At 34.5% G+C, this 21,686-nt stretch overlaps 1 protein-coding gene across 5 annotated transcripts in view; it reads right to left on the reverse strand.

Moving 5' to 3' along the window:
• Positions 1–21,686, reverse strand: part of IL6ST (interleukin 6 signal transducer) — a 50,292-nt gene that overhangs the window by 23,208 nt on the left and 5,398 nt on the right. For 2 of the 5 annotated variants that reach the window (XM_035014441.1, XM_035014443.1), the window contains exons 2-5: positions 20,570–20,656; positions 8,012–8,091; positions 5,378–5,683; positions 4,355–4,475 (exon numbers count right to left, since the gene is read on the reverse strand). In XM_035014441.1, the coding sequence (XP_034870332.1) occupies positions 4,355–4,475; positions 5,378–5,683; positions 8,012–8,075 (491 nt within the window). In that variant the 5' untranslated portion in view covers positions 8,076–8,091; positions 20,570–20,656. Of the gene's footprint in view, positions 1–4,354; positions 4,476–5,377; positions 5,684–8,011; positions 8,092–20,562; positions 20,657–21,686 lie in introns of those variants that run through there. The other 3 variants (XM_035014442.1, XM_035014444.1, XM_035014445.1) reach the window with 3 other exon arrangements.

A 21,686-nucleotide genomic window follows, 5' to 3' on the forward strand; every position in this document is an offset into this window, starting at 1 on the left:
AAATCATGTCATACCAGAAAGGAAGAAAGCTGTCAAAGACTAATGAGTGAAGTCAAAAGGAAGAACCAACCTGAGTAGTTCCTACTAACCAAGGATGGGACAACATAAGTATAAAGAAAAACAACGGTAATGGACTGAAACACATCAAATATATTTCAATATGAATTCATAATGAAGGGAAAAAACCCCTCATCCTTTGGAGGATGCTAGGGAACTAACTCTTTATAAAATTGGTTAGAAAGTGAAAACATTAATACCATTTTGCTTCTCTATATGAACTGTCCCTCAGGGTAACCAACAGTTGAAAGTTTTAAGTATATCAGGTTTTAAAAAAAAGATAGAATACCACTATTTTGTACACCTCAGGTACAAATAATGATCGCTGATGGCTCAAACCTTTAAATGAAAAACTAATGGGATGCAACACGGTTAAATCCCCAAAACATTCTGCTGAGTCATAACCTTTCACAGAAGAGTACATACTGTATCATTACATTTATATGACATTCAGAACAAGCAAAAATTTATAGTGAAGAAAATCATTTCAGTAGTTGCCTTGTGGGATGGGGTGAGATACGGTGGTGGATAGGACTGACTGGGCAGCAGAAGTGAACTTTCTGGGGGTATGAGTAATGTTCTATATCTTGATAAGGGTCTGAGTTACATAACTGTACTAGTCAAAAGTCACTGACTGATACACTTAAGGTATCTAAGTATATTTAAAGATGCACATAAATTCTACCAAAACCCAAACATGTATATGTAAATGTCTGATTACATCTAATTAATAATGTAAACACCGAGGTGTTTAAGGGTGAAGTATACTAATGCCTGCAAGTCACTCTGAAATACATAAATAAAAAGATGGACAGGTGGAGAGAAGGATGCATAAACATATATGTGATGAAGCAAACACAGTAAAATGTTAATTGTAGGATCTAGATGATGGGTCTGTATAAGCATTCACTGCAAAGTTCCTTCAGCTTTTATTTGATAAGAACTGCTGGTAAGAACTATTTTAGATCAATTTGTACTAGTGTATGCAGAGTGTGTCAGTCATGTCAAAGCCAAGTCCAATAAACAAAACCTATCTTTGGGGAAAAAAAAAAAAAGGAAATTTTATAACAAATGTATCAGGCTGACAGCACCTGAAACCATCTCTCAATCTTAGTATCAGAAAAACAAAAGCTCTCAACCAAAAGATCTGTTAGATCTAATGGATGAATTCAGTAAAGTTGCACAATACAAAATTAAAATACAAAAATCAGTAGTGCTTCTATACACTTACAATGAATTTTCTGAAAAGAAATCTATCCCACTTACAACAGCATCAAGAACTATAAAACAAGAATAAATTTAACTAGGAAGGTAAAAGACCTCTACTCTCAAAACTACAAGACACTGATGAAAGAACTCAAAGACACAATAAATGTGCTCACGAATTCAAAGAATGAATACCGTTAAAACGTCACAAGCCACCTATAGATTCAATGCAATCCTTATCAAGCTTCCAATCGCAATTTTTTACAAAAGTAGAGAACAACACTCCTAAAATTTATGTGGAAACACAAAGGACTGAATAGTCAAAAATATCCTGAGAAAAAAAGAATAAAGCTGGAAACATCATACTTCCTGATTTCAAGCTATACTATGAAGTTTAAGTCATCAAAACAGCATGGTTCTAGCATATAAACAAACATATCAGTGGAAGAGAACTGAAAGCCTGAAAATAACCCAAGCACAATTCAACTAATTATGCCAACTAATATTTGACAAGGGAGCCAGGGGAATTCCTGATGGAATAGTGCTGGGATAATTGGATATTCACCTACAAAAGAATAAAATTATCCCCTATCTTATACCTTTCACAAAAATGAACTCAAAATAGATTAAAGACTTAAATGTATGACTTCAAACCATGAAACTCCGAGAAGAAAATACAGGACTAAAGCTCTGTGACATGGGTCATAGTACTGATTTTTTGGATATGACACTCAAAGCACAAGCAAAAATAAAAAAGAGACAAGTAGAACTACATGAAACTAAAGATGTGGGGCACCTGCCCAGCTCAATCAGTTGAGCATCTGTCTGCCTTTGGCTCAGGTCATGATCCCAGAGTCCTGGGATGGAGCCCCATGTTGGGGTCTCCCTTTGCTACTCCCCCTACTTGTGCTCTCTTGCTCTGTCAAATAAAAAAATTTAAAAATAAAAATCTGCATAGAAACCATTAACAAAGTGAAAAGACAACCTACAGAATAGGAAAAAATATTTGGAAGCCATAGATCTGATAAGGGGTTAACATTCATAATATATAAAGAACTCCTACAACTCAACAGCAAAAAAACAACCCAAATAAAAAAATGGTAGAGGACCTGAACAGACATTTCTCCAAAGAAGATATATGAAAGGCAATCGGTACATAAAAAGACACTCAGCATCACCTGTCATGGGAAGAATGTTAATTAAAACCATAATGAGATACCGCCTCATGCCTGTGAGAATGGCCATCATCAAAAAGATAACAAATGTTTGTTTGCATGTGGAGAAAAGGGAACCCTTATGCACTGTTGGTGAAACTGTAAAGTGCTACAGCCACTATGAAAAAGATGGAAGATCCTAAAAAAATTAAACTACCGTATGATCCAGGAATTCCACTTCTGGGAATACATCCAAATGAAATCAAAAACACTATCTCAAAAAGATACCTGCACCTCCTTGTTCACAGCAACATTATTTACAACAGCCAAGACATGGAAACAGGTAAGTGTCCATCAATGGATGGATGGATAAAGAAGTTGTGGTATATACATGCAATGGACTATTATTCAGCCATTAAAAAATGCAGAAATCCTACATTTGCAAGAACATAGGTATACCTTGAAGGCATTATGCTACGTGAAATAAGAGAGATAAAGACAAATACTTATGATTTCACTTATCTGTGGAATCTAAAAGAAACAAACAAAAAGACCAAACTCACACACACAAAAAAAGATCAGACTTGTGGTTACCAGAGGCAGAGGGTGGGGAGAGGGGAAATTGGAGGAAGGTGGTCAAAAGGTACAAACTTCTAGTTATAAAATACTAAGAACTAGGGATGTAATGTACAACATGACTATAGCCAACATTATTGTATGATACACAGGAAAGATGTGGAGAGAGTAAATCCTATGAATTAAGGAGAAAATTTTTTTCCTTCTTTTTTGTTTTATCTATACAAAACGAAGGATGTTAGATAAACCAATGGTGGAAATCACTTCACAATTTAGGTAAATCAAACCACTACGCTATATGCCTTAAACTTATGCAGTAATGTGTATCAATGATTTCACAATAAAACTGGAAAAGATAAAAATGACAGAAATAGTAGACATAAATTGTCTAATTGCTTATTACTACACTTTACATTAAGATAAAATATGGTGTGCACCTAAAAAAAAAAGAAAGAAAGAAAAGAAAAAGGGAAGAGAAAGAATCAAACACTCTGTGGTGGATCCTGATTGGAAGTATATATCACCCCTACAAATTACTTTTGAAAAAAAAAAAAAAAGATCAAACCCAAATCTAATCAAGTGTCTAGCTCTAACAGCAATTTCTAGGGGGAAAAAAAAAAAGGAACACGTGTTAACTGTTACTTTAACAACTGAATTGCAAAGAAAAAGACGAGAAAACCAGGCAGAATCTATGGTAAAACAAAAACATATCCATTTGCAATGCATGGAGATTATTTAGATCGTGACTTGATGACTTGTAAAAATATATACAAATATTCATGGCACAGCATAGGAAATACAGTCAATGATATTTTAACAGTGTTATATGATGACAGAAGCTATGCTTGTGGTGAGCATTGCCTAAGATATGGAGAAGTTGAATCACTATGTTGTATGGCTGCAACTATTGTAACACTGTGTGTCAACTATACTCAAAAAAATTAAAAAATATGTATATACATATATTCATAAACACCTGAGGAAACATCAATACTGAAAATGGGGTGACCTATTAAAGTTTCTTCAATGGTATTATAATGGTATGTAGTTATGTGTCTTAAAAAAGTATGCCTATCTTTTAGAGATATGAACTAAAATATTTATGGATGAGATGATAATGACGTCTGAGATTTTCTTCAAGATAATTTGGGGTGGCGTATATAGAAGACTGGTCATGAGCTGGATGACAAACACATGGGAGTTTATTATACTATTCTTTCCCCTTTTATGTGTTTAGATGCTTTAAAATAAAAGCGTAAACAAAAATCTGCATTTAATATTTCCACTTGAAGAAGTAAAAACTCCAGCACAAATGACTAAATTCGTAAGTTCAACATACAAAAAACTTGAAAACAACTTGCCATTCAGATTTTAAAGTGAAGTTTGTTTCCAGGTATGTTTCCCTTCCAGGATCCCACTGACACATCATTTTCTTTCCTTCATTCACAATGCAACTCAAATTTTTAGGTTTTTCTGGAGGCACTAAAAGGGAAAAATGAGCCATTTTCAAAAAGCTTTATATCCACAAATAACATGCAGTTTATATGCTACCCAAGACATGTGCAATCTAAATTAGATGGGGGAAAAAAAAACCAAAAACAAACATGAGCAAAATGTATGGACATAATGAAATTCGACTAGTGACTAAAAAAATAATCTTTTCTACTTAAACTCGTACTTTTTAGATTAAGTAATATACATTTTCTATAACTGTCACTAACTAGCATATTTCAAATTAATTTTCTACACAAAATCAACTTTCATTTATAACTGGGTAAGAATATTAACTGATTTCTCCATGAAGTGTATTTTAAAAAGTATTACTGCATGTTAGTAAAAGGCAAGTAAATGGAAACAAATGATTCACGTATTTCTCTTCCTATTGTTTTCTGAAACTCCGCTGGAGGAAAAGCATATACCAAAATTATGGTTTTGGGGATCCATCAATTTGACAATCCACTCTTGGATCATACTAAGTTTATTTACTCTGACACAGAAAGACTTTCTCCAGTATTTATTCACTTTCTTCAGATAGTTTGTTCTGTATGTGCATCTTTTCAGCAATTAAAGGATACTGAAAGTTACTATGAATACACTAACAAATTTCAATTCAACACTGTTTTGCGGGTCTCATGTAAAAACAGTTTTCTAGAAAACTGAGAGATACTTGACTTTCAAGAAAGATATAAATCTTATGTTACTCTTCAAGTTTTTTGTATAGTAGTAATGCAAATGGAGTTCCACTTCAAAACTTTTTTTAAAAACAAGTACGTCCAAAAGTCAATGAGCCAAAAAATAACTGCATTTCATAAAGACCAACAGACATTACGAATGTAATTCAACAGTCATAACAAAGTTTAAAATAAGACAAAAACAAAACTTACAGCCTGAAATTATTCTGATTCCATAAACATTCTGATCAATCTGTCCAAATGTACGAATGTTGCAAGTGAGCTGAGTATTTAATAAAGATGTATCTGTAAACGTGACACTAGATGCTGTTCTGTTTATGATGGTATACTGTTCTTTAGGAACAGTAAGATGGTTTGTTTTCCAGAAAATATAACTAGCATTTACATGAAAATAATCCATACATTTTTCTTTTAGCACACAAACCGCAGTGAAATTAGAACCAAGTTGTACAACTGGAGATTCAGGTTTGATATAACCACATGGATCTAGAAGTTCACCTGAAAAAGAACAAGAGAAAATATAAAAATGGATTGAATTATTCTAATATTCTAATATTCCCCTCCCGCCCTCAGATGTGTGTGGGTGCTTATGTCTGCCCCAGCCAACGGAGTGCTATGTGACTATCTAGACTGTTACAACAATACAACTTTCAACTAGTGTTCTTTTTCTCTTGGGACATTTGTCCTTGGAACCCAGTCACATGTTGCAGGGAAGCCAAGGTGACATGGGGAGACCACATGTGGTGTTCTGGCCAACAAGCCTAGCAAAGCCCTCAGCCTACAGCCAGCATCAACACCAGACATATAAGTGAATGTGCCTTCAGATGATTCTAGTCCCCAATCTTTGAATATTCCAGGTAACGCCCCAGACATCACAGTGCAAAGATGAAATAGTCCAGCTATGCCCAACTTTTATTCCTGACACACACACAAACCGTAAGAAATAATACTGTCATTTCAAGCCATGAAGTTTTAGAGTAAATTGTGAGGCAGCAAAACATACTTCTGTTATTTTGAACATTTTTTTCAATAATTTGGCAGAAAACAGACACACACAAACACCTACCAAATTAGCAAAGGACAAGACTATGAAGGATTGCCAACACTTTGGATGTTAGTATTAGAATTAAAATTATTTTAAAAGATTAGACCAAAAGGCCAAAACTAATATAATGAAATTTGCCAGAGAAGAAAATATCGCTCATTTAGGCTGAGATTAAATAAATATAGGGTAAGGCAGAAGTGGATTAAAAGTAATTCATGTGAAAACCTAAGAATTTTCACTGACCAGTAGCTTAACAAGAAACTATGGTCTATCTTAGCTGGCAAAAAACTATGCTGAGTAAGAAAGCTTAACAAGAAACTATGGTCTATCTTAGCTGGCAAAAAACTATGCTGAGTAAGAAAGATCTGAAGAAAGTTCAGATCAAAGTAAGTAATAAAATGACTATACTTAGACCATGTCCAGTTCTGGTACATTAATTTTTTTTCTTAAATGCATTTTTATTAGAACCTCAATAATAATTCTATAATTACTATCCTTTTTATAATGTTTACTGTGGGCCAGGCATTGTCCAGATGCCTTGTGTATAGTAACTCATTTAATCCTCACAGTACCCCTAGGAGACAGGAATCATTGTTATCTCCATCTTATAGATCAAGAAACTAATACAGATCAAGCGACTGGCCTAAGTCCTATAGCTGGTAAGTGCGAGAGGTGTGATGGTCTAGTATTTCAAATGTGCTATGGGCAACCAAGAGAAGAATCAGGAGGGTAATCAACATGTATAGGGTTAGAAGCCAAGTCCTATAAAGAATAATTAGGACAACTGGGTAAGTTTAGTTTGGGCAAGAGAGGCCTTAGAGACACATGAAAGCAGTCCTTCAATATTTTCCAAGAGTTGAACAGTGGGAAGAGAAAGTGGGATTACTCTAGAACTAGGGATAATGGGAAAAAGTAACAAGAAGGAAAATTTGGGCTCAAGAATAAGGGAAGATTTTCTCAACAACAGCAATTTCCAAAATAAGTCTTATGTCACTTGAAGTGTTCAAAAAGAAATCGCGATTTAGAAAGAGGATGATTTACAGCAGTGCTTCTCAATCTGTGGTGAAAGATCAGTTTGGTTTTTTACCCCCAATCTTTCACAGACTTACACTTTTGCTCTATACCATGTTTAATGAGATAAGTCCAGTGATCACATGCTTGGATGTCACGGCTATGTCAAACTGTTAAGAGTTTCTAAACATATATTCTTAATTTCTGTACTTCTCTCATTGTGAATTAATAACAACCAATTCTCAGACAGGCATCAGGCTGTGGACCAGTTTGAGCAGTACTGCTCCAGACCTCTTTATTCTGGTATCACGATCACATTGCTGTTCAGTGACACCTTTGGCTATTAAAAAGTGAAGTGCTAAAAGTTAACAGATTTTCTCCTATGTATTAAAAAAAATGCCCAAAAAACCAACAACATATTTTTCCCCCCTCCCACCTTAAAATTATTGTTAGTATACCTAAACAGCATTTAGGATTACTGGGTGACTGTTTCTACTCAAACTATAATTTATCAGGAGTATTTTTACATTTCAAAATCATTTTTAGGTTAGGACAGCATTATTCTCCCAATAATGAGCCTAGAAAAAATAAAAACATTAACATAATTATGTTATATATATATATATATATATATATAAATATATATAAATACATATATAAATACATATATAAATACTATATATATATATAAATACAAAATATATATATATATAAAAATATATAAACCTGATTTGTGAGATTGGGAGGTAGGGTATTTTCATGAACCTTACCTACACATTCAGTGGTGAAGAAAATAAACAATGCGTGCACTATCCAAGTCTGCAATGCCAACATCTTGCATTAGATATTTCTGTAAAAGACACATATAGTATTATTTTTATTATTTTTTCTCTTACTACACATAGTAAGTAAAGACACAATTCCTAACACTTTTGTTTCCACTGGATAGCTGTCTTCTAAAAGGTGGTAAAATTTTATGAGAATGCAGAAAATAAATTTAAGTCTTCAAAATATTTTTCTTTATTCCCACTGGAGTTATGGCTATGTAAAATAGTGATGGAACACAACTTATACTTTAAGGTTAATTAAAAGAGCAATCCTGTTTATTATGTGAAGACTTATACTATTAGTAAATGCTGTGTGAGACAGTACTTCAGAGAGACAAATTTCTACATGGCAAAACCCACCAAAAGCAACCTCAAAAGATATTTGCAAAATGGAAAAAAAAGTCTGTAATTCATACCATGACCAAAAATATCCCCTACTATATGAAGAATGTCTACAAATCACTAGAAAATTCCAACACCTAGTAGAAAAACTAGCAAGGTGAGCTGAATAGGCAATTTATAGAAAAGAATATACAAATTATTTAAAACATATGAAATGATACTTTCAACCTCACTCATAATGAGAGGTGCAAATTAAACTACCCCAGAGAGGAATGCAAGATGATACGGACACTTTGGAAAACAATTAGGCAGTTCTTTACCAAGTTAAATGTACATAATAATCATCCATATTTCCACTCCGAAGAATGTATCCAAGAGAACTAAAAATACATGTCCACATGAAGACTTATATTCAAATGGTCATAGCAGCTTTATTCGTAACAGTCCCAAACTAAAAACAACCCAAATGTCTATCAACTGGAGAACGGATAAACAAATACCCAAACAACGGTATATCCATACAATAGAATACCACTCAGCAATAAAAGGGAATGAATTAGTGATATATGCAATAGCATGAATGAAAATGAATCTCAAAAGCATTAGCTGAATAAAGGAAGACACACAAAACAGGCTATGTACTCCTGAATTCCATTTACAGGGTATTTGACAAATGGCACAACCAGGGTGACAGAAAGCAGATCAGGGGGCTGGCTTGGGCTGAAGTGGAAAAGGGGAATAAATGTGAAGAGGCACAAAAGAACTTTCAGGGGTGATAGGAATGTTCCATGACCTGATTAGGGTAGTGATAAAACTCTATCTGTCAAAATTCACTAAATTGTGTCAAGAATTATGAAAGCACTGAGATTTTACCCTACTTGCAAGCGAACTAGTCTGCTAGTCCCATGGATACTGGCAGAAGACATGAGACTCCTGTGTCAGAGACAAACGACCTTATTACTCATACCAGGAGCAGCATTTTCAGAGTTAGCAGCATTTTTTTGCGCCAGCTGCCTGGGCCCCAATTCCGACAGAGCATTGTGAAGAGGGACTGGTAACACCTGTACACACAGTGGGTCATGTTATAGGAGGGAAGACTGAGCTTAAGAGACCCAGATCTTTTAAAATGGCAGTAAGCATGCCTGCCTTTTACTGTGGAGAGAGACACTATCTCTGTTTTCCAAGGCTGTAAACAAACCTTCAAGAGACGTATGGGGAATTGTTTCCTAACAAATTGTACACTAAAAATTGATGAATTTTATTCTTTATAAATTAAACCTCAATTAAAAACCAACAAAATGTACCCAGGCAAGGTATATAGTCAAAAGAAATGAGTGCTTCACTCCTCTAAAAGACATGTACAAGAACGTTCATACAAGTTTTATTTAAGTACTGAAAAGCAGAAGCAACCAAAAACACAAACACAGTAGAACAGAAAAATTCAAGTAACTCAACCATAGCAATGAAAAAAGAATTACAGGTACTCACAACATGACTGAATTTCCTATATAACAGAGAAGAAATGAGACACAAAAATGTATATGAAGTTCAAAATCAGGCAAATGTAATCTGTGGTGATAGAGAACAGTGGTTATCTTTTTTGGAGGGTGGGGAAGAGGGCAGAAGTGAGCATTCTGGGATGCTGGACATGCTCTAGACTTTGAACTAGATGGTGATTAAAAATTTACTGAGCTATAAACTTGTGATCTGTGGACTTTATTGTATGTAAGTTGTACTTAGTAAAAACAGTAAACAAAACAAAATGACCCCCATATCATTTCCAGTTTTGGCAAAAATATAAAAAATTAAAAATTATCAACACAGTATTTTGAGACTATGACATAAAGGCATTCTCAACTCTGCATTTATAGTGTAAAATGGCATAACCTTCCCAACAAACTGTGGGAATTTAAAACTGAATTTTATTGTTTGTAAATTAGAGCTCAATTATAAATAAAAGAACTATCCAGATAAGGTGTATGCCCAGTTTTGCATTATCGATCAAAATTAAAATATATATACGTTTGAATCTAATGATTCTACTTCTAGTATTTTATCCTATAGATATGAGCAAAACAATACACAAATAAGGTTATTCACTACAGCAGTTTTTAATAATAAAAGATTGATGCACAAATAGGGGACTAGTTAAATTATGGTACATCCAAATATAGCATACATGTAGCTACAAAAAAGATGAGGAAGTTCTAGATCTCTTCCTAGAGAGGTGTAAAGATATCTAAAATACATAAATAAATAAAATAAACTATTGTTAAGGAAGAGAACAGTGTATTTGTTATTTGTGGGGAGAAACCAAAAAAAGACAAAACACACACTCATTTCCTTATACACACATAAAATACCTCTAGAAGGATAAACACTCAAAGACTGGCTGCCACTGGATGAGATACCAGGGTAGGATGGAGATGCTCTACCATATATTCTTTGCACCTTTCCAATGTTGTACCATGTGACTTCAGTACTTAGTCAAAAACTAAATTTAAATTAAAAAATATTTGTGTAAACTCTCTCCCCCAAATAAAACTATGAAGTTCTTGATGAGGGCTTCACAGTACTGCATTTGGAATACAGTGGCTTTTTTATTAAATATCAATACTAACTTGACTTTATGTACTCCCTACCCATGTAATAGTCACTCTATAATTTGCTCAGGATAAAAGAATGAAGTTGTAGGAACCATTTTCCTCCACCTGTTTTATTTACTTCCTAACTTTAAATAGTCCCATATTAGAAAAATCCACATCATTCAACTGTTCATCAAAAACAAAATGAAGAAAATACCTGAGCATGCTGGGAGAGCAGTATGTGGTCATGCCACCCTGACCACCCACACCAAGTACCTTGTTCACACTGTAGAGAGGATTCTCTATAGTTCCTGGAAACTGGCAATCTTTTTATTGATGCACTATATTCTTAGAACAAAACTCTGACACAAGAGGTCCCATAAAGGTATTTATAGTTACCACAAAGCAATTAGATTTATCTAAGCAGGGCCATGAAACACAGTATGTAAAAGGAAAACAGGCAAAGAAGGTTTCACATTTTAATAGTTAGAAAGTAACGTTTCCTGGGACGCCCAGGTGACTCCATTGGTTAAGCATCAAGCACCTGCCTTCAGCTCAGGTCATGATCCCAGGGTCCTGGGATTGAGCCCTGAGTCAGCTCCCTGCTCAGTGGGGAGTCTACTTCTCCCTATGTCCCTCCCCCTGCTTATGTGCAGGCTCTCTCTCTCAAATAAATAAAATCTTAAAAAAAAAAAAAAAAAAGTAACGTTTCCTAATTTTTAAAGGATTGTCATTGAGATGTGATGAAGAAACATCTTTTCAGAGTCCCAACCTAAGAGATGGAAGCACAGTAGCACTATCTAAAACACTAAATGCAATATAGTCAACTTCATTTTGGGGCTTATCTTGTTTTAAAATGGACAGAATTGACAGTATACTGCCAAAAGAGAGGAACACCTCTCTTTTCATTTTGACAACAGTACACATTATCCTCCCGCATCTCTGGCAGAATTTTCCATGCATGTATTATAACCACATATTGCATACAATGATTTTCCTTGAAATCTGCATCTTATCTTGGAAGATTCTATGAAACCAAAACGTAACTCCTAAGCAGAGATACAGGGAAGGTTTATTCCAAGCACTGAGTGGTCCTTCTGGAGTGGCAATTCCTCAACTATGGTGGTTCAACACGGTAATGTGCTGAAAGGTGCTGTAAGATGCATCCCAACTAACTCACTATTGTTAAAGTAATAAAGTTTACAAATGATTAAAAAAAATTAAAACAAATCAAGATTATCCCTGTAGTTGATCATTCTTATTCATTTTCATTCCCATGAATTTTCTTTAGTGGGAGAAAATGCACTGGAGTTATAACTGATAAATATTTAATAGTTTTGCCCTTTATAAATTCTTTTTGCTACTTGTAGATTATGATTTTTGAGTCTTTCTTTTTACTTTGATGCAAGGACAAAATGAAAAATCATGAGTAATATATTTAGATGTAGACTTCATGGGAGGAAGAATGTCAATATAAACTTAGTTACTATGGTAACATTACTCCTATAATTGTAGAACTACTAGTAGATGAACTATAATTGCCAAAAAGAAGGCAAAGTAATGTCTGTTGAATAAATAAACTGGGTAGGGATCAGGATGAGGAAAATTTCAATATGGTATCATGTATACACATTATAGTGCTAGTTTGAATAAATTTGCAAAGAGTCAGTCATACCTACATTATATTTACTATTATTTTAAAAATTATCCAACTCTGCTCTCTTCTATTATTACTAATTATTAATTCATAGTAACACTTTGTATACTATTTTACATTACACAAGTGCTTTTATGTAAATTACTTCACCTGATTCTCCTAATATCCTAGAGATGGAGGCTGGTAGGGCAGGAATCATTATTTTATTATTTTAAGAGTTTATATTTTTAGAACAGCTTCAGGCTTAAAATGAAATTGAGAGGAAGATACAGAGAATTCCCACATACCCTCTGCCCCCACACATGCACAGCCTCTCCTATTATCAGTATCACTCACCGGAATGGTACATTTTACCAAGGATGAACCTACATTGACACACTTTAACCACTCTAAGTCTGTAGTTTACCTTAATGTCCACTCATGGTGTTGTACATCCAATGGGTTTCGAATGGCAAGGATTAATTACTGGAACTTCACAAAAGAAAAATTCTGACAGGTTAAGTTATTTACCCAAATCACAAAATTAGGAAGTGAAGAAACAGGGACTTGAAACTAAGTCTTCTGCCTCCAAAAGTCATGCTCTTTTTATTAGGTCTCACTATAAAGAGAGGAGAGCCTTGTTCAGAAAGCTGGCTTGGGTAATAATATGCATTCTTCTTAAATCCTTGCCTGCTGTAAGCCTTCCTGAAAGTGTCCCGTTTTAGATACCTTCTGACCCTCAGTATAAAACAATCCCATAAACACTTATATAACAATATTTAAACATCCCACTGTTGTTTTGAAAAAATACTTGGAAACATTATCAGCCCCTCCATGCCTACTTCAAACTTCCCTGATGTTCATGTAGTATCACAGAAACATGAAAGGGACATTTTGTTGACTCTGACAAAAGCAGTTAAAGCAAATCTTTAAGAGAATCATACCTTTTACCTTTCACTAGCAGTTAAGGCTACTGACTCTTCAACTGCCGTACTATTTTATGCACACAGACATAAAAATTCAGTTTAAATTTCAGTACTAGGTTAAATTCTAGTGTAAATAATGGTGGTTCCTCTTTGAAATGTAAATGATAACTTCAAACTCAGGCAAGGAGTGAATCCTCCATTACTGTTTCACACATATTAAGCCTTTGATATAATTTAATAATATATAAGAAAGAAATTAAATTTACAATGATATTATTAAAATGCAAAAGAAATAATTAAGTTTTCAAATGAAGAGAAGTTGAAAATATATCATGTAGAAGTCCCCTATAATCCCAGCAAGGTAACTAATGTGAACAATTTGGTGGATACTTTTGCAAAATTTTCTATTTATATAACATTATATTGTATAAATATATACTTTTACAAAAATGGGATCACAAAAATGTGCTATAACTTGTTTTCACTTACTACATTTGGATATATTTCTAAGTCAATACATAAAAATTAATTCTACTTATAGCATTTGTTCAAATTCACCTTCTCATATAGGTCTTCCCTGACCACCCAGTATTGCTTATCCCCCTTTCCTATTTTTTCTCAATGGCACTTAGCACTTTCTAAAATGACTTGGCAAACATTTCCTGTAAAGGGCCAGATAATAAATATTTTAAATTTTGTGGCTATTAAGGTCTCTGTTGCAACTAGTCGACTTTGTTACAGACAGTATGTAAACAAATGGGCATGGCTGAATTCTAATAAAACTATTTATTAAAGTATTTATTAAAATAGGATGGTCTGCAGACCATCGTTTGTCAACCCCTGCTCTAAAATAGTTTACTTATTTTATTGGCTGTCATGGGTTGAATTGGGTTTTCCTCCCTAAAGATATGCTGATGTCCTAACCCTCAGCATCTCATAATGTGACCCTGTTTGGAAATAGGGCTGTGGCTGATGTAATTAGTTAGGATGTCATAAAGGAGCAGAGTGGGGCCTTAATACAGTATGACTGGTTGTTGTTATGAAACAGAAACAAACAGGCACAATGCTGTGTGACAACACAAGCAGGTACTGGAGTGATGTAGCTATAAACTAAGAAATGCCAAGGACTAACTAAGGGCTACCACCAGGAGCTATGAAAAGGCAAGGAATGATTCCGTCCAGAGTTTCAGAAGGACTTCTGGCCTCCAGAACCTTAAGAGAATAAACTCCTGTAATTTTAAATCACCCAGTTTGTGGCACTTTGTTACAGCAGCCCTGGGAAACTAACACATTGTCTGTGCACCTAAAATAGAATGTTAGCAAATTAGGCAAGAAATTTTGTCTGTTTTGTTCCCTCCTATCTTCCAACCATCAAGAATCACACCCAGCTACTATATAGTAAGCACCTCAGTATCTTTGTTGGATAGATAAACTGACTTTCTTGCTGTAAGCAGGTACATAATATATTAGTGGAATAAATATACTGTAATATAACTAGTCCCAAGTCTTTGTATGGGCATAAGCTTTCATTTCTCTTGGGAAAATACCTAGACGACTAGCTAGGTCATATCTATGGTAGGTATATATTCATATTCTTCTTTGGTGATGTGTCTGTTCAAATATTTTGCTCGTTTTTAGACTAGGTGTGTTGTTTTCTCAATATTATGTTTAGAAAGTTTTAAAAAATAAAATTCTAGATACAAGGTATTTATTAGAAAATTCTTTTTTAAGTATTTTCTCCCAATCTGTGGCTTATCTTCCCATTCTTTTACTGTGCTTTTTTAAACGAAATTTATGACTTTATTATTTATTTATTTATTTATTTTTAGATTTTATTTATTTATTTGAGAGAATGAGAGAGAGAGAGCACATGAGAGGGGGGAGGGTGCACATGCTGAGCAGGGAGCCCGATGCGGGACTCGATCCTGGGACTCCAGGATCATGACCTGAGCCGAAGGCAGTCGCTTAACCAACTGAGTCACCCAGGCGCCCTTTTACTGTGCTTTTTAAAGAGCAGAAATTTTCATTTTAATCGAGTCCAATTTATTAACTAGTACTTCTGGTATTGTATCTAAGAAATCCTTGCCTAACCCAAAGTCTCAAAGGTCTTCTATATTTTCTAGCTCAAAGTTTTATAGTTTTAGGTTTTATTAGGTCTATCAACTATTTTGAGGTAATTTTTATATATGGTGTAAATCAGGTATTCAAGTTCATTTTGTTACATACGGGTAGCAAATTGTTTCTGAACTATTTGTAGAAAAGCTACCCTTTCTCAAGTGAATTGCCTTTACACTTTCATCAAAAATCAGTTATCCATACATGTGTGGGTCTATTTATATACTCTCTATTCCATGGTCGGGCAAACTTTTTATGTAAAGGGCCAGGGAATAAATGTTTTAGGCTTTGTAGACCACAATGCTTCTGTTGGAACTACACCATCTGCTGTTGTAGCACAAAAGCAGACACCGATAATATATAAACAAATGGGTGTCGCTGTGTTCTAACAATACTTTCCAAAAATAGGAGGCACCCTGGAGTTTACCTGTGAGTTCTAACTACCCAATTTCTGCTCTGTTCTGTTCCATTGATCTATTTACTTTTAAGTATTGAAATCAATGTTCTGTTTGGCCAGCATGGCTACTGCTGGATGGAGTGTTATATAAATGTCAATCAGACCAATCTGGTTGATAGTGTTATTCAAATCTTCTATATCTTTAGTCATTTTCTATTTCCTCTGTCAATTATTGAAAAGGGGGTTTGATATCCTCAAATATAACTGTAGCTTTATTTATTTCTTCTTTCAGTTCTTTCAGATTCTGCCCTATTTTGAAGCTACATTATTAGGCACATAAATGTAAGGTCTTGAGGAAGCGATTCTTGTTATCATTGTGCAATGATTTTCTTTACCAATGGTCATATTCTTGGCTCTGAAATCTACTTTGACATCATTATAGACATCTAATCTTCTCTTCCATTAGAGTTATCATGGTATATCTTTCCCCATTCTTTTATATTTTACCTATTTCTTTCTTCATATTTAAAGAGCCTTGTTTTTTATGTTTTGTTTTGGTAGGTAGCGTACAGTTGTATCTAATCTGACAACCTCTGCTTTCAGGCCACTTATATTTAATACCATTATTGATATAGTTAGGTTTAAAGCTATCATCTTAAATTTTTTTTTTTTTTAAGATTTTATTTATTTGCGAGAGAGGGAATGAGAGACAGAGAGCATGAGAGGGAGGAGGGTCAGAGGGAGAAGCAGACTCCGTGCTGAGCAGGGAGCCCGATGTGGGACTCGATCCCGAGACTCCAGGATCCCAACCTGAGCCAAAGGCAGTCGCTTAACCAACTGAGCCACCCAGGCGCCCTAAAGCTATCAACTTTATATTTGTTTTCTACCTATTTGATCTGTTCTCCCTCTTCTTCTATTTCTGTCATTTGTGTTAAGTGACTATTTTTTATGATTTCCATTTTGTCTTTCTTTTTGGCTTATAAGCTATTAATTCTTTGTTTTGGTATCTTAGTGATTACTTTGAGATTTATAGTATACATCTTAAACTTATCAGTCTACAGCACCTCACGCACAGTAAAGTATACTAGAGTATACATCCATTTCTCCCCTCTGGATCTTTACGCTATTTTTGGCATACAACTTACTTTTACATATTTTATAAACTTCAGATGTACTTTATATATGTTGTAAACCATACTGTCATTGTTTTTGTTTAAATAATTATTTTAAAAGAGATTGCAATAATACAAATATCTTGTGTATACATCCATGTCTACTACCATTCCTAGAGCTTCTCACCCTTTGTCTAAGGTCTACATTTTCATCTAATATTTTCCTTCTGTCTGAAGGATATTATTTTATTATTATTTGTAATGTGGGTCTGCTGGTGATGGATTCTTTAAGTTTCTATATACCTAAAAATATTTCATTATTATTTTTCATAGATATTTTCACTAGGTATAGATTCTCAATTTTTCTTTCAGTACTTTAAAAATGTAGCTATTAAGTTCTTGCATGCACTGTTTCTAATGAGAAATCTACTATCATCCTTATCTTTCTTCTTTTGTATGAAAAGTCTCTTTTCTCCTCTGGATGCATATAAGTTTTTTACAACTAGTTTACCACTAATTTTGAGCAATCTGACTGTAATGCACCTTGGTAAAGTTTTCGTCATGTTTCTGGTGCTTAAGAGTTTGTTGAACTTCTAGGATCTGCTGGTTTAAATAGTTTTCATCAAATCTAGAAAAATTGTGGCCATTATTTCTTTGAATATATTTATCTGTGACCCTCGTGCTCCTACCCTTGAGGATTCTAATAACATGTATTATTAGGATGCTTGAAGTAGTCCCCCAGCTCATGGCTCAATCCACTTTTTCTTTTTTTTCTATGTTTTATGATAATTTCTACTGCTGTGTCTTTAGGTTTACTGATCTTTTTGTCTGCAATGTCTAATCTACCATGAATCCTAACTTGTGTATTTTTCATTTCACACACCATATTTATCATCTCTAGAGGTTTAACTGGGTCTTTTTCACATATTCTATAATTCTACCTAACTTTTTGAACATATAGGACGCAGTTATAATAACTTTTAATTTCTCTGGTAATTCTAACATCTATGTCAGCTCTGGGTTAGTTTTAATTAATTTTTCTCATCATACATTGTACTTTCAAGCCTCTTACATGCCTGGTAATTTCTGATTGGATGTTGCACACTGAATTTCACCTTATTTGCTATTGGATCTGTATTGGATTTTTTTAGATTTCTATAATCTTTTCTTTTTAAAGATCAATTGGGCCACCCAAACGCCCCTGTATTTCTATATTCTTGAACTTTGTTCCAGGACACAGTTAAGTTACTTGGCAAAGTATGGTCCTTTCATGTCTTGCTTTTAAGATACACTGGTAACTAGGTATTTACCTGAAGAATACAAAAATATTAATATAAAGGGATACATGCACCCCTATGTTTACAGTAGCATTATCTTTAACAGCCAAATCATGGAAATAGCCCAAGTGTCCACTGACTGATGAAGGAAGGAGATGTGTGTGTGTATGTATATATGTATACACACACACACACACACATATACACTGGAATATTACTCAGCCATCAAAAAGAATGAAATCTTGCCATTTTCAATGATGTGGATGGAACTGGAGAATATTATGCTAAGTGAAATAAGTCGGACAAGACAAATACCACATGATTTCACTCATATATGGAATTTAAGAAACAAAACAAAGGGGAAGAAAAGAAAGGCAAAGAAACAAACTTAAAAAAAAAAGATCTATTTGAGAGGGAGCAGACCCCTTGCTGAGCAGGGAGCCTGATGGAGGGCTTGATCCTGGGACCCTGAGATCATGACCTGAGCTGAAGGCAGATGCTTAATTGACTGAGCCACCCTGGCGCCCCCCAGACTGTTAACTATAGAAAACAAACTAATGGTTACCAGAGGAGAGATGTGTGGGGGGATGGGTGAAATAGGTGATGGGGATTAAGGAGTGCACTTGTGACGACACTGGGTGTAGTATGGAAGTGCTGAATCACTATATTGTAAACCCGAAATTAATATCATGTTCAAATCCCAGGAATTTAAACAAAAACTTGAATATACTGGGTGGGATTGGAGCAATGCTTATTCTAGAGTGATTTGTTTCCTACTACTGAGGCAGGATCCTTCTTTGTCTCTATCCAATATCCCATGAGTCAAATGGTTTCCAACCTGGCTGGTGAGGACAGGAACCTTTCCTGACCCAATGGAAGCACCAAGTGCTGTTATCTTTACCACCTCCAGGAGGTTCTTTCCCTGGTCTGTAGTAATTTCTTTACATGCATGCACTGGTCAGCACTCAGGTAAAAAGCTGAATAGGACCTCTGAAGCTTTCAAGAGTCCTCTAGTATTCTGCTTTGTGAACTCTAGCTCCTTTGGTATTCCCAGCCATTTCCACAGGTCAAAGAGAATCCACAGAGCTTACCTTGGATTACCCCGACCTGTGCCATGGCCTGGAAACTTTCTCAAGGTAGTAGGCTAGTGCAATCATAGGGTCCATCTTATTTGTTTCCCATCTATCAAGACCACTGCCTTTCATTATTCAGTGTCAAGTGTCTTGATTATCACTGTTTCATGTGTTTTTTTGTTTTATGGTTGTTTCAGGCAGAAGGGTTAAATCTTATCCTCCTCATCCCATTTTGGCCCTGAGTGCAAGTTGCCTAGTCATTTGGATACCAAATCAAGCAAGGATTACATGATAAAACTATTGTCAAACTATTATGCATATTGGTGTGACAAATCCTAATTAAAGCATTTGCAAATTAATTTTAGCAACATACATGAAAACAAAAAACCCCATAAATACAAGTATTAAGCCTAAAAATAGGGGCGCGTGGGTGGCTCAGTCGGTTATGCATCTGCCTTGGGCTCAGGTCATAATCCCAGGGTCCTGGGATGGCACCCCAAGTCAGGCTCCTTGCTCAGTGGGGAGTCTGCCTCTCCCTCACCCTCTACCCCTCCCCCCATCCTGCTCGTGCTCTCTCTCTCCCTCGAATAAATTAATTTAAAAAATCTTAAAAAAAAAAAAAAAAGCCTAAAAGTATAAGTATGGTCCATTAAGCAAAAAGATAAAATATTACCCACTGTATTAAGAAAACTATACAATCATTCCAATAGATGCTTGAAAATCATCTGATAATATTCAACAGCTGTTCACTTAAAATTTAAAAATAACAACAAAGTGTCAAAAAAACAAAGACTGAAAGAGACCATCCTTATCTTGATGCAGTGTAACAAAGAAGAGGATAGATTCTGGAATCAGACTGCCTTTGTTCAAATCCCAACTCTTTATTTTTTGTAAAACATCTTAGCCAAGTTATTTGATATCCCTCACTTTCATTTTCCTTATCTGTAAAATGAGGATAACACCACCACCTACCCACATACCACCTAGGACTTTTGTGAAGATTAAATAGTCAATAAACATAAAGCACTTACAATTTACCTGGCTCATAGTATGTACTCAATAAACGGTAATCTGTTGCTATCAGTGCAGCTCTTGCTGTTGCTGCCACAATCCGTTATCAGAAACCTAGAGCAAACATCATATTCAAAAATAAAAATTAGAAGCACTTCTATCAAAGTCAAAATTCAAACAAGATGCTTGGGAGTCATCACTTATTCAACACTGTTCTAGATGGCTTAACCAAAAATAGAACAAATGATGATATAAAAATGGAAAAAGAAAAGCTTGTAGATGATATTATCTATTGAGAAAAAGAATGAGAATCAAATGACAAACTACCACAACTACTGAGCGTTTAACATAATAGTTAAACAAAAGATCATCAAAAAACGTAGCTCTCCTATATACCAGGAATAACCAATTAAAATGTAAAAGAAAAAATCCTATTCACAACAGCATCAAAAACTATAATAACTAAGAAAAAATCTAATCAGAACTATGTAATAACTTTATACAGAAAACTATAAACCCTTACTAAACAGCTCATCAGTTAAGACTTAAATACCATGGAATGGAAAACAAAATATACATAGTACAGACATTGGTTCTTCACAAATTACTATCTTCATGTAACACAATTTAATCTAAATTACAAAGTAGTTTATTATAGAACTTTACAAACCAATTTAAAATGTCATATAAGACATTAGATAATAACCAAAAGCCCATTTTCAAAAGGAAGAATAAAAAAATACTTGCCCTATCATCTATTAAGGCACACCGCAACATTATAGTAATTAAGACAGGGCACTGCATGGGAGTAATTTGATCAATGGTATAAAACAAAAAATCCAGAAACAGACCCATATATATTTAAGAATTTAATCATCTGATAAAAAAAAAAAGCACCTCATATCACTGGGGAAATAAAGGACCATTTAATAAATAGTACTGGGACAACTGGCTCCACAAGCAAAAAGATGAAGAGTTCTACTTCATTACACATACATACACTCCAGATTAAGGATCTTTAGATTTCAAGTATGGGAAGAAAATACAGAGTTATGTTTATGACCTTAGAGTCAGGCAAGTCCCCCTACACATTATTCACTGACTGTTTTAGACATACGAAAAGGTTTACAGAGTATTTTGACGA

Source organism: Mirounga leonina, unplaced genomic scaffold (genome assembly GCF_011800145.1).
Source record: "Mirounga leonina isolate KUSES-001 unplaced genomic scaffold, KU_Mleo_1.0 Mir_168, whole genome shotgun sequence".
In the NCBI taxonomy this organism is placed as follows: Eukaryota; Metazoa; Chordata; class Mammalia; order Carnivora; family Phocidae; genus Mirounga; species Mirounga leonina.